The 13,868-nt window shown below is 48.8% G+C and overlaps 1 protein-coding gene across 3 annotated transcripts in view; it reads left to right on the top strand.

The window, feature by feature from the left end:
* The window catches only part of TAOK3 (TAO kinase 3), a 78,343-nt gene that overhangs the window by 61,833 nt on the left and 2,642 nt on the right, over nt 1-13,868 (top strand). For all 3 annotated transcript variants that reach the window (XM_077187632.1, XM_077187631.1, XM_054646084.2), the window contains 4 exons: nt 7,754-7,990; nt 8,747-8,875; nt 9,581-9,784; nt 12,638-12,877. In XM_077187632.1, coding sequence (XP_077043747.1) covers nt 7,754-7,990; nt 8,747-8,875; nt 9,581-9,784; nt 12,638-12,877 — 810 coding nt within the window. The remainder of the gene's footprint in view (nt 1-7,753; nt 7,991-8,746; nt 8,876-9,580; nt 9,785-12,637; nt 12,878-13,868) is intronic.

Here is a 13,868-nt window from a genome sequence, read left to right as displayed (position 1 = left end):
CTAGAAATGTGTGTGTTAGAGGACTTCATGCAGCACACCTGACAGGGGCAGGATCCCTGCTCTCCTGGAGACCCTCTGCCCTGGGAATTTTTCCTTTTTGTGTGTGTGTGTGTGTTCACCCAGTGTAGTGCCAGCTCTTCTACTGCCTGCACTGAGCAGATAAAAGTGGGACCCAGTTAGGTTGGCTGGAGGGCAGAAATAATGAATGACTCATGTATCATACTCCAGACATACAATTTCATTGATAAATTGATATGTGTGATGAATATATTCATGTTCTTTTACTCCCTGTGCAAAGCTGCTGCACCTTGTGGCCTGCCTTCAGCAGCAGAGCCCACAACTCCTGTCTTCCCTGGAAATGTCACCCCTGGGCTGCTTGGGTGGCTTGAAGGGATTGCATGGCCAGGCCCCTTTGGGAGCCAATGAAAATATGGGCTGTGAGGGATCCCCAGGTCCCTGAGCTCTGGGGAAGACAGCTGATATCCCAAGGTCACTCCTAAATCCCATGGCAGCCTCCTGTGGGGCTGGCATTGTGTCTGCCTTCATTCCTCCCTCACTTGGATTTGCTGAATCTCTCTGCTTCAATGACCAAGTGATGATAAAGATAAAATTCTTTTTGGGTGGGGAAGATGGAAAGATTTTTGGAGAGCTTCTCTTTTTTGGGTTTTCTGTGGAACATGCTTTGTTATCCCCATCATACACACACATCTCCCCTTCCCAGTGTAGAGGGAAGATCCCAACACACCAACCTGGGCGCTCCAGGAGGTGTTGGTGTGTCCTTGCTTCTGAGGTTGTGTGGTGGGGCAGAACTGCCCCTGAGTTTGCCACAGGAATATTTCATGGTGATGAGCTTTCCCTTTAATAATCTTCCATTCTCACCTCTTCATGTTCTGAAATGGAAATCTAGGGGGGAAAAATAAAAGTTTAAACCCATTGCACAGAATCAGGGTGCCAGTGCTTGTGTTGGAGCACTTTTTATCACTGTCACCATTCAGGTCCTAGATGATGTCAGTGGGAGAGGTGCTGGATGCTCCTCTGGCCAAGGGAGAACTTCTTCCTGCTTCCCTGTCCAGTATTTGTGAGAAGGGCAAGGTCAGCCATGGAACTGGCATGGGGAGAAGGACCTGAACATGCCTGGAATTTGTAGTGCAAGCCCAGAAATTCAGGCTTTATTCATCTCTCTGTGTTAATTTACTCTTTCCATGGCAGCTGGAACAGATTTTTCATGTGTGAATGGGTGCCCAGGGTCCCACAGGGGTTGACAACAAGCAAACCAGCAATCTGTGATGGTTCCCTACATGCTGGCTGCTTCCCATTTCTCAGCAGCTGGGAACATCTTCCTGCACAGAAAGGTTGTGCAGTTGGGAGCATCAGGTGGCCTGTATTGCAGAGAATCAAAAATGAGAGTTCTGGCCCCAAATTCAATTATATGGGATGATATTTGGGTGTTAAAGCTTCCTTTCATGGGATTTGCCTAAATCCACCCCCCAACATTGAGACCAGGGCAGTGTTTTTAGAAGAAAAGCACCAAGTCTGGGGCTGTTTACTCCACAGCTGTTCCTCCTGGTGCAGCCCAGGACCTGGGGCCCTCAAGTCCTTGCTCTTCTCCCCATAGATCAGGATATTGCAGATGGAGGTAAGACTGGCATTCCTTAAAGTAATCCCAAGTTCAAGTTGGATCTCTTTCCAAAAACAAGCTGAAGCAGTTCAGGGAGTGCAGAGGTCACAGAGGAACTTGTGTTAGACAGCTGAGCACTCCAGGTGACCCAGTGGTTTGGAGAGTGATTCCCTTGCCCTGGTACTCTGCAAAAGCATCATGTGAATATGAGGGAAACTGGACAGATCTCCAGAGAAAATAGTCAAATGAACTCTCCACAAAGAAACAGGCTGTGCATGTCCCCTTTTGAGTCTTGCAGTAGTGCTTTAATATTGCTCAGATTAAAGAAAATCATGAAAATCAGCAAATGTGAGTAAGAAAGATGAAGGAGCTTAACTTGGGTCATAATTCAATCAGCAATTTTAGTAGTCATTTTTTTCCTGGACCACTTTTCTCTTTAATCAGTTTTGTGTGGTAGCAGTAACCATCACTTACCTGGAACAGTGGTGGAAAATACCCTGCATATTTCTGCTGTTGGAGTAAAAGTTGCCATCTGAAATGGCAGAGACCAGGCACCTACATCTCCATATTATTTCTCAGATTATCAGTGATGCATAAATTAAAAGTTACAACCAGGAATCTCTTGAAGCTCAGCAAGCTGTTGTTTGAAAAGGAGGGCAGAGGTTCTGCATGTTGATGAGACTACACCTCTCAATGTTTTCAAGGGAAAGCTTTTTTTTTTTTAATCTCTTCAGAGATGCATTGATCTGCACTTCTGGGTGTCTTTCAAGCTTGACCCCTTAGGTCCCCCCTTCCCCATGCATCTCCTCAACAGCTGCTTTTACAGTTTTCAAAGGCAATGATCAAGTAGTTAAAACTTCATAGAATCCCAGAGTGGGGTGGTTGGAAAGGATCTTAAAGCCCATTTCATTGCACCCTCTGCCATGGGCAGGGACACCTTCCACCATCCCAGGGTGCTCCAAGCCCTGTCCAGCCTGGTCCTGGACACTGCCAGGGATCCAGGAGCTTCTCTGGGCACCCTGTGCCAGGGCCTGCCACTCTCCCAGGGAAGGATTCCTCCCTCACATCTGTGACATCTCATTCCATAGAAGGATCAGACACTGAGGACTCTATCAAAGGCCTTGGTGTTCTCTTTTGAAATCCAAATGCCAGCAAAAGAACAATGTGATCTCATCTGGGCCTGCAGAGCCAAGTGTCTGTGTCCATGGGAGCAGCATTCCCTGGATGTGGCCAGGGAAATGGCACCAGGACTCCAGAGCCAGGCACCTTCACATGGAGCTGTTCCCCCTTCTGCTGGAGCATTGATGTTTTGTTCCACAGGGTTGAGTTTCTCCCAGTGGGCTCATCTGGCTGCTGCCTTTGTAGACCTTTCCTCTAAAATTTTGGACTTGTTCTTTCTCATCTCCTCTTGCTGTGAGAAGCAGCTGGCAGTGTTTTGCTCCAAGCTCTGCTTCCTCCAGCACAGAGGAGCTTGGAAATTCAGTTATCTAGAGGTGAAAACTCCTGTCTTTTTGGAGAGGGTTCAGTATCTTGGATAAACAGTGTAGAACAAGGAACTCTAAACAGCTGTTGGTTTGGAGGAGAAGTTGTGAGCTCAACTTCCTTACGTAAAGCTAAAATCTTGGAGGGGTGAAAGAAAGTTTGGATTTTATGGCAAATGAACTGTCTGTGGGAGTAGGTTGGAAAAGACATCTCTGTTCTCAGTTCTGTGTATGCCAAAGATGCAGAGAGATAAGAAACTGAGAAAATGTCATACCTTAATGAAAGCTGTTCTGGTTCATACAGGTTTTTGGTTCTCCTGATGAGCTGATTGATTGTTGTCTGCTGCAGGGAGGGCTTCAGGAAGCTGCAGCTTTCTGGTGTGAAGGATCCTGACATTTCCTGGTTATATGGAGAACAAATTTTGTAGTTATCACCTTTTGCCTCATCATAATCTGAGGAATTGTTTGTGGGCTTCTTCTTGAGGGGCAGCTCCAATCTCTGCTTGCTGTCACCAGGGACAGGACCCAGGAATGGCTGGAGCTGTGTCAGAGGAGGTTGAGGTTGGAGATCAGGAAAGGTTCTTCCCCCAGAGGGTGCTGGCACTGCCCAGGCTCCCCAGGGAATGGGCACAGCCCTGAGGCTGCCAGAGCTCCAGGAGCACTTGGACAATGCTCCTAGGGATGCCCAGGGTGGGATTGCTGGGGGGTCTGGGCAGGGCAGGGCTTGGACTCCATGATCCCTGTGGGGCCCTTCCCACTCAGGATATTCCAAATAGTACATGGAGTTCCAAGAGTCTTTGCCTAAGAACACCAGAAGGGTAATTACTGAAACATCCCCAAATTTTCTTGTTAAAATGGTTGCTGGAGCTGTTCATTCATTAGGGGTTTAATCTTTAAAACCATAATCCTGGGTTCATTCATAGCCTGAAGGACTTCTCTGGCACTGACCTGGGCATGTTCAGTCACTAATGTTCATTTCTGCCACATTCTGCCACCCCTGAGGTCACCATGTGCAGACTTTGTCTTTGAAGACTGTCCTGAGGACTGTTGGGCTTGACTGGAGGTTATGGTGATAAATGGAGTCTTTATCATGAGTTTGCTGAACAGGGACACTAAATCCATGAGATGTCCACCAAGTCTGCTGATCTCCTCTCCCATCTTTAGGATGAGACATTGCTTTTGTTTTCTTCTGACTTTTTAATGTCTCATCTTCTGTTGTGACTGGAAGGCTTTATCAGCTAGGCTTGTAATTAGCAATTGCATCCTTTTGTTAGGGATAAATATCCTAGATTTCATGGGAAATCTTTCCAAGATGGAATTCTTGTCACGATAAAGCTGAGCAAAATTGGAAATGGGGTGCAGAGGAACAGGGAAAAAAACAAGGATAAAAGTTAATGAGTTTTGCTGTAAATAAAACAAGTGCACATTCTACATCTCATTAGAGATAAGACCAAAGGAGACTGGCAAAGTTGCTGGAGGATCCTTAGATCCATTTTTTCTTAGGCTCTTGCTGTTTGCTTTGTTCTGCCAACGTCTGGGAACGGAGTGTGCCGTGCAGAACATCCCATTGCTCACAAAAGGGCTGGGCCCCAAAAATAGCACATCCAGGAAGATCTGGTGCAGCTGGTGGCTCCCAGGTCTCCATTTCTCTTCAAGTGCCTGACCAAGGCTGTTCTCTCCCAGCTGGATGTCACTGAATGTTGTCAATGGCATGTGTGAAGTGCTGGTGGTCTGCCTGTCTTACCTGGCATCTGTCTCTTATCATTAACTTGGATTCTCAGAGAAATTTTCCTTACCTGGAAGCTTCTGGCAGAGATCTTATTCTTGCTGAACTTGACTGAAATGTCCAAGTTCCTGTGAGCACTTCCCAACTTCTTCCAAGTGTTGCTGTCCTTGGTACTCTTGGAAAAACCAAAAGATTTTTGAGCTGTAGCAGAACACAGGGCTCACCCAGTGTTTGTGTTTCTGTGGTCATTCCTTCAATCCCACATGCTCCTGGTGGCTGCCTTGGATCTGATTGTGTCTCAAGCATGTACAGGCTGCTCTGTTGCACCAGTGGCTGAGGTGTATTTAATCCAACCTGCTCTAGAATGACACTCTGAAATTTCTTGTAGGAAGGGAGTGGTTTGTCCATCACCAGCTGGTGGGTGGGTACTCAGCCTCACTGGTCACCCTGAGTGTGACAGTGCTGTGCTCAGGCTGGTTCTTTGGTTCCTCTGCAATCTTTGGGAGGCTCTTCCCGAGTTCCTCTTCACCCTCCTCCCAAGTCTTGGGGGTCATTTGAACCTGAGACAGGTGGCACGTGCTGCCTGCCTTGGGTCACCTCAGTCAGGGTGTTCATCTCTTGATTTTAGAGCTCTGACTTGGCTTCCTGTCACCTCCCAGCCCTGGAGCCAGCAAGTGCACTGGGATGGCAGCTCCCTAAAGCAGCTGCTCTTCTGTTGAACCTGGACCTTCCCATCTCTGTAGATGTATCCCATCCTACATCTGAACTTCAAAAATCTCCACAAAACTGCCTTCAAATGACAGCAGCACCATAGCAGGGGCCAGTTTTTGGGCTGCTGTGGAGGAATCCATCAGGAAGGCTGCAGGAGGGACTCTTGGTTCATAAAGCTTCACTGATCACCTTCAAAGGCCTGAGCTCTTCACACTTAAGTGGCAAAGCAAAGGTCCCCTTGCACAGAATCAGGGGCTGCAGTTCCACACACGTACCAAGTTTTTGATTCTCAGGTCATATAAATGATCAGCAAATCTTCATAAGTTCCTGAGACTGTCTTTAAAAAAATAAAAACCAGTCTTGGACACTTTTTTTCTTTTGAAATGGAAGCATCACCATTTGCATTTTCTTCTGAACATTTTTGGCACAGCCTGTTGGTGTTTTTTTTTTCTTCCTTTCACATGGATACACTTGGGCATGGAAATGAATGTGGAACTTGTGAGTTTGTTTCAGCTGAGCAGGGTTTAAAATCTGCTTAGACCATCTGATCAATCTTGTTAAGAGCACACAGTTCCAGAACAGCGTTCCCTTGTTAGAAAACTTTCAATTCTGGGAAGGAATGAGCTCAGTCTGCCATCATCTTGAATTTTAAGGGGAAATTTTGAAGGAGGCTCCTCATAGCAGAAAATAGATGTTGAGGGATTGAATTGGCATGGGGGTGACTTGAGGAGGAAGGAAGGAAGGAACGAGGGTTTGGGGGGATTCTGGCTGTTTCTTGGGAGTCCATGGATCTGAATAAGGTGAATAAGTTGAATCTGAATAAGGATCTGAGTCCTGCATCTGTATAAGGTGTCTGAAGAATGTTTTCTGTCAGCCACCTTTGTTTCCAGATCTCCTTCAGCATGTCCTGGAGTGATAATGATGCCTCAGGGTTTAGCTTTTATATTTTTCAGATTCTGTTCTGCTTTAGTGTCTAAGTCTAGGTTTCATATTAGGGGATGGTGAGCTCTCTTCACAGAGCAGGAAGACACAGCAATTCCTTCTCTAGCTGGGGACCAAGGGCAGCAGATCCAGATCTCAGACCCAAGAGCATAAACAATGGGGACTGAAGAGAGAAAAACAAGGATGGGACTTCATGGGCTAAAGCTGTAACTGGCCAATTAACTCAAATATGCAAATGGACCAGAACCTATAAAAGTGAAGGATCTTGTGAGTGGCCATCCATTGTGTGGCCATTTTGGGTTGTGCTGCCCAAGGTGGATCTATTGAGGCCTCTTAATAAATCCCTACTTTGTTCTTGAGCTCCATCTAGTCTGCATTCTTGAGCTCCATCTAGTCTGCATTCTTGAGCTCCATCTAGTCTGTATTCTTGAGCTCCATCTAGTCTGCATTCTTGAGCTCCATCTAGTCTGCATTCTTGAGCTCCATCTAGTCTGTATTCTTGAGCTCCATCTAGTCTGTATTCTTGAGCTCCATCTAGTCTGCATTCTTGAGCTCCATCTAGTCTGCATTCTTGAGCTCCATCTAGTCTGTATTCTTGAGCTCCATCTAGTCTCTATTCTTGAGCTCCATCTAGTCTGTATTCTTGAGCTCCATCTAGTCTGTATTCTTGAGCTCCATCTAGTCTGTATTCTTGAGCTCCATCTAGTCTGTATTCTTGAGCTCCATCTAGTCTGTATTCTTGAGCTCCATCTAGTCTGTATTCTTGAGCTCCATCTAGTCTCTAGCTCCATCTAGTCTGTATTCTTGAGCTCCATCTAGTCTGTATTCTTGAGCTCCATCTAGTCTGTATTCTTGAGCTCCATCTAGTCTGTATTCTTGAGCTCCATCTAGTCTGTATTCTTGAGCTCCATCTAGTCTCTAGCTCCATCTAGTCTGTATTCTTGAGCTCCATCTAGTCTGTATTCTTGAGCTCCATCTAGTCTCTATTCTTGAGCTCCATCTAGTCTCTGCTCTGAAGGCAGCCTTTAGAAGGCAACAATAAGTAACCAGTTCCTTTATTTGTAATATGGCATTTTCAGCTGTGTTACTGAAAACACATAAAAGTCTCAGGAAAAGATGGGGGCTAAAAGTTAGGACAGAGAAACCTTGTGGCTTTGTGAAACCGAACAGCAACACCTCCAAAACCCATGGGTTGCTGAGAGGAGCACTGGCTCCCAGTGAGCTTGTGTGGGAAGCAAGGCCATGGAGCACTGGCTGCCCTGTTCCTGCCCCCAGGTTACAAGACAGATCCATGAGCATGAGCAGGAGAACGAGCTGCGGGAACAGATGTCAGGATATAAGCGGATGCGGCGCCAGCACCAGAAGCAGCTGATCGCCCTGGAGAACAAGTTGAAGGCCGAGATGGACGAGCACCGCCTCAAGCTGCAGAAGGAGGTGGAGACACACGCCAACAACTCGTCCATTGAGCTGGAGAAGCTGGCCAAGAAGCAAGTGGCTGTGATGGAGAAGGAGGTGAGTGCTGGGAGGATCTGAGGACAGGAGAACCCAGGTGTCCAAGGGAGGTGCTGCTCAAACCCATGGTCTGAGGTGCAGAACGAGAGGACAAGGTCTTAAACTGCCCCAAGGGCAATTTAGGTTCGATGTTAGGAAAAAGGTTTTTACATAAAGTACTGGAATGGTCTGCCAGGGGAGGTGGTGGAGTCACCATCCCTGGGTGTGTTTAGAAGAAGATTGGATGTGGCACTCAGTGCCATGGTTTAATTGAGGTTAGGCTGGGTGGAACTCAATCATCTCAAAGGTCTCTTCCAACCTGGGGATTCTGTGTGACCTTGTGCTCCCTCGAGCAGCCTCCAGTCACCTTCCTGGCTGATGAGCACTCTGTTGGCATCCAACAGTGCCACAGCTGCATAAAAGGGGCTCTGGGGTCCTTGGTGGGAGCTTTGCCTCAGCTGAGGGGGTGACAAAGCTGTCACTCAGTCTAAAAATCAGCACGTTAATCCACATAATAAACTGGTGTGGTTGTGCCCTCTGGGGTGGCTTTGGTGGGGAGGTGAGAAGCACAAAGAAGCCCTCAGACTTATGTGAGCATTTTCTGTGTGAGCAGCTGTTCTGTGGCTGAGTGCTCATGGCTTTGTCTAGCACAGTCACCAAAATGACTGACCAAAAATCAAAAACCACAGCAATAATTTGTGCTGGATTCTGCACCTGCTCACTCACCTTTTTTTCTTATCTTATTGTTATTTTTTCCTCTCTCTCTGTACATTGCAGGCAAAGGCAGCTGCAGCAGATGAAAAGAAATTCCAGCAACAGATTTTGGCTCAGCAAAAGAAAGACCTGGCGACCTTTTTAGAAAGTCAGAAGAAACAATACAAGCTTTGCAAGGAAAAGATTAAAGAGGCAAGAAACCTTCATTTTCAGGGCTGAAGGGGTGTGGAATGAACACGAACCCTCTTGTTTTGATAAACCTGGGCCAGCCCAGGGGTTTAAGGGATACTGTCAGGCTTGGAAGCAAATTTTGGATTCTCAGCAAGTAAATTTTCAGGAGCTGGGAGCATCTGGCAGCATTTCCAGAACAATTTGTGAGGGTGGCTACAGGTGCCTTCACAATTTGCTGTAGAGCAGAATCTTTGAAACCAAGGGTGATGAGGGAAAATGGGACTTCACAGAGAGTTCTTCTTCCCCTTTCTCCTCATCTGTTTTTTTTATTTTCAAGTAATCAGAACAGCCATTCAATGTCCCTTGACTAAATGCCCTGTGATCACTTACATAAATTAGGAAGAGAAATAACTTCGTATGTACCAAAATGCATTATTTAAGTAGTGTCTTCACCATATTGCAAAAATAATGGCTGTTAAGGTAAAGGTGAGAAAATTATTATCAAGGAGCTCTGTGGCCATTTTTCCTCCTACTCTTGGTGTGGGTCCTGGTACAGCTGTAGGGGCAGCAGGGCTGAGCATGGCCAGGTGATAGGTCTGGTTGTGTTGGTTCTGTAGTGGGATTTTGCTGTCCTTTCATGGCCTGAATGGCAGAGGAGGAGCCAGCAAGGTCCCCCATGTCCTGTGTCACTGTGGTGCTGAGGCAAGCCTTGTTTTGACCCTGCAGGAAATGAATGAGGACCACAGCACACCCAAGAAAGAGAAGCAAGAAAGGATATCCAAACACAAAGAGAACCTGCAGCACACACAGGCTGAAGAGGAGGCCCAGCTTCTCAGCCAGCAGAGACTCTACTACGACAAAAACTGCCGATTCTTCAAGAGAAAAACGATGATCAAGAGGCACGAGATGGAGCAGCAGAACATTCGGGAAGTATGGCACTCCTCACTTCTCTCACAGCCTGTTTTAACTGCTTTAGCTTCGTGTCTTGGCTGAACTTAGGTCTTCATGCTTCTAGTTGCTAAATAGAATTGAGAAAAATGTAACAAAATATGTTTTGGGAAATGGCTTTTCCTGCAGCTGTGGCTGCTTTGGTCAGTTGAGGGATGGCAGCGTTGACTGCAGACAGAAGCACCCTGTGGGCCCCTCCTCTGATGCCTCATCCCAGCTCCTGAGTGTTGGGTTTGGGGTTCCTGCCCCAGTTTGGGGTGTGGGGAGAGCTGTGGGATGGGGATATGGGCTGTCAAGGAGCAGCTCTTCACACCCTGCTTCCCCTCGTTGGTTTTTGCCCCTTGCCTCAAGGCTGCCTGCAGTCAAACGCCACTTTGGAGAAGGAGTTTCCACATGGAGATGCTCCTGTGGCCATCACTGTAATATCTGAATTCTTCATGGATGTTATTTTTGGATAAAGACTCTCAGATGAGAGGGTGTTTTAGAGAAAACTGAGTGAGAAGTGGTCAAAATTTTCCAATTGTGTTTGGCCTGCTATCCTCAGGCTTTCCAGTATCATTTGTTCAGAGCTTTGCTGAGATCCAGATATCTCAACACAGGCACCCTCAAAACTAGTGACTCCAAAAATCCAGATTTGAGCCCCCTTGTCCCAGCATGTCAGCTCTGTGGCAGGGATGAGAACAGAGTTCAGTTACCTGGCATGGCATTTAACAGGAACACACCTCTGACCTCCTGCATTTAAGCTCTTATGAGAGACCTAATTTTCAGAATGATCTGAGTTTTTATTCCCTGAAAATTACATCCCTACTAGTTCAAATGTGCCAGTACTAACTACTTGGATCACCTGAAGTAAATAACACTTTCAAAATGTGTTTTCCATATTTTAAGTAACCACAGATGTTGTTTTTGTGCAAATGGGAAAGTGTTTGAGGGAAGTGGAATGACTGTGTGTGTCTATGCTGTGTGAACAGAAATCAGGTGTGGAATAGGCTTGGGAGAGGCTGGCTGAGCTATCCTGGGATGAAGGCACATGTGCCACAGCTCCCTGCCTGGTCAGTGCCCCACCTGCCTTTGGGAAGTCATTTTGGCACACCAGTACCTGTACATTTTAATCTTGGCTGTCAAGGGTCGAGTTTTGCTTAAATGTGAACACATGCTACACCCTTAGGGCCAAGAGGGCAGAGGGAAACCCTGGCCCTGTTTCCTCCCCCACCCTCTCAGCTCAAACCTGTCCCAGGTGTAGCAGCCACAGGGGCTGAAGTTTGCAAGTGCTCCTGTTGAGAGTTACAACAGGATTACCACATGTGTGCAGCAGCTCAGAATAATTACATTTTTTTGCTTTTCCTGCTGAAACCCGTTAGGCTGGGGCAGCCCTGGGCTGGGCACGGTGTGGGGTGGGGCAGCCCTGCTGTGCCTGGCTGAGGCTGTAACCTGAGCCGGGGTCAGGGATGCACAGCACCATCTGAGGGGTACAGCTGGAGTCAGCTCCGTGCTGCTCAGGGTGGGGCTGACACCTTGAGACACAAATGTGTGCAGTAATCAGGGAGGGAGCTGGTGCCTTCCCTTCCTGGGAGTGTGGCTTGGGGAAGGTTATCCCAGACTGTGGACACCCTGTGCAGGAGCTCTTGGTGAGCCCTGCAAAACCGGTCTTGTTTTAAAGATGAGCTGCACCTTGGGCCAAATCCCAGCTGGGCAATTCACCTTCTCACCTGAGGTGGTGTTAGAGCCACTGACCTCTGCTTGGCCACTCTAGTGCAGGGGATGGAGGGGGGAGCTCGTTCCCAGTACCCACCAGGGGCACGGGGGAATTCACACCGGACAAGAGCCCCAATTCCATCACCCTGAGCACCTGCGATGTGTTCAGTGAAAGCTCCTGCGAGTTTCTGCAGGCACCCAGCACTTGTGTAGGGTCCTGGTGCCACCTGCTGGGGACTCCCGGGGCCATCCCAGAGCAGGGGAGGGATGGATGGGACGGACGGACGGATGGACGGACGGATAGATGGATGGACGGACGGACGGTCGGTCATATGGATGGATGGACGGACGGTCGGTCATATGGATGGATGGATGGATGGACGGACGGATGGACGGGCATATGGATGGGTGGGTGCATGGATGGATGGATGGATGGTCAGTCACTCAGTGGTCACTCCTAGTCCTAGCATGGATGGATGGATGGATGGACGGACGGACAGTTGGTATCTCAGTGGTCACTCCTAGCATGGATGGAGGGTCACTCCTGGGATGGATGGATGGATGGATGGATGGATGGATGGATAGATGGATGGATGGACAGTTGGTCACTCAGTGGTCGCTCCTAGCATGGATGGATGGACAGACAGACAGTTGGTCACTCAGTGGTCGCTCCTAGCATGGATGGATGGACAGACAGACAGTTGGTCACTCAGTGGTCGCTCCTAGCATGGATGGAGGGATGGAGGGACAGTTGGTCACTCAGTGGTCGCTCCTAGCATGGATGGATGGATGGATGGAGGGAGGGATGGACGGACAGTTGTCACTCAGTGGTCACTCCTAGCATGGATGGATGGATGGATGGATGGATGGATGGATGGATGGATGGATGGAGGGACAGTTGGTCACTCAGTGGTCACTCCTAGCATGGATGGATGGATGGAGCGTCACTCCTAGGATGGATGGATGGATGGATGGACGGACAGTTGTCACTCAGTGTTGCTCCTAGCATCCCCGTGGCGCTGCTGGGTTTGTGTTTCCCTGTGACACACCAATCCCTGCTGCTGGCAGAGCAGTGGGCAGGAGCTGCAGCAGGGCTGCCCGCTCAGCTCTGTGTGTGTGTGTGTGTGTGTGTGTGTGCAGGAGCTGAACAAGAAGCGGACGCAGAAGGAGATGGAGCACGCCATGCTGATCCGGCACGACGAGTCCACGCGGGAGCTGGAGTACCGGCAGCTGCACACGCTGCAGAAGCTGCGCATGGACCTGATCCGGCTGCAGCACCAGACTGAGCTCGAGAACCAGCTGGAGTACAACAAGCGGCGCGAGCGGGAGCTGCACAGGAAGCACTTCATGGAGCTCCGGCAGCAACCAAAGAACCTGAAGGTGCTGCCAGCTTTCCTTGCTTGTCCTCCAGCCTCTGTCCTCTGTGCAGCACCCCTGCTGTGGGACCACTGCTCTCCACTCCCTGTGCTCTCCCTTGCATCCCCTCCCTTTGCACAGAGCAGCTCTGGATAAGGGAAGTTGTGGGCTGGGATATCCCAGGGCACACAGAGAGTTTTTTAAGTGCTGTGCTAATTGAGGCTGTAGTAAAATAGTCCAGTCCTAAGCAAAGTGTTAGAGAAGTTGTTTCTGACAAGCTGTGTGTTGTTCAGGCCCTCGCTGGTGTCAGCTTAGAATGATGATGAGAGGGGGTTGGTGGTGCTTTCAGAGTCCAGAGAGAACACAGAGCACTGTGAGTGTGTGCTGAGCTCTGTGCACAGCCCAGTGTGCTTACAGACCTCTGAGCTGCTCTCTGTGGTAGAGGCATGTTCCTCCTCCCAGTGTCACAGAATACCCTGAGTGGGAAGGGCCCCACAGGGATCATCTAGTCCAAATCCCAGCCCTACACAGATACCCCAACAATCCCACCCTGTGCATTTCTGGGGGCATTTTCCAAATGCCCTTGGAGCTCTGGCAGCCTCAGGGCTGTGCCCATTCCCTGGGGAGCCTGGGCAGTGCCCAGCACTCTCTGGGGGAAGAACCTTTCCCTGATACTCAGCCTCACCCTCCCTTACACAGCTCCAGCTGTTCCCTGGGGTCACTGGTCACCAGAGAGAAGCACATCACTGTCACTCTGTCACACCCTTGTTGGTTCCTAGGTTTGCAGCCTCCACATAGTGCAAGGTTGAGGTGGGAAGGACATGGAAGGGGAATGATGCTGTGAAAAAGCAGATATGTTTTGGGAGGCAGGTGATGGGCTGGGTGATCTGCAGGAAGTGGGAAGTGCCCTGGGCTGAGGGGGTGCTGTTCCTGGCCAGGCTGCAGCAGGGTCTGAGCTGCTGCTGCTGCTGGTTAATCCCTGTGGGAAGCATGCACAGGGGAGCTGTTCCCACCA

Source organism: Agelaius phoeniceus, chromosome 18 (genome assembly GCF_051311805.1).
Source record: "Agelaius phoeniceus isolate bAgePho1 chromosome 18, bAgePho1.hap1, whole genome shotgun sequence".
In the NCBI taxonomy this organism is placed as follows: Eukaryota; Metazoa; Chordata; class Aves; order Passeriformes; family Icteridae; genus Agelaius; species Agelaius phoeniceus.
The sequence above is the reverse complement of the archived record's forward strand: the minus strand, read 5'-3'. Positions and strand labels throughout refer to the sequence as shown.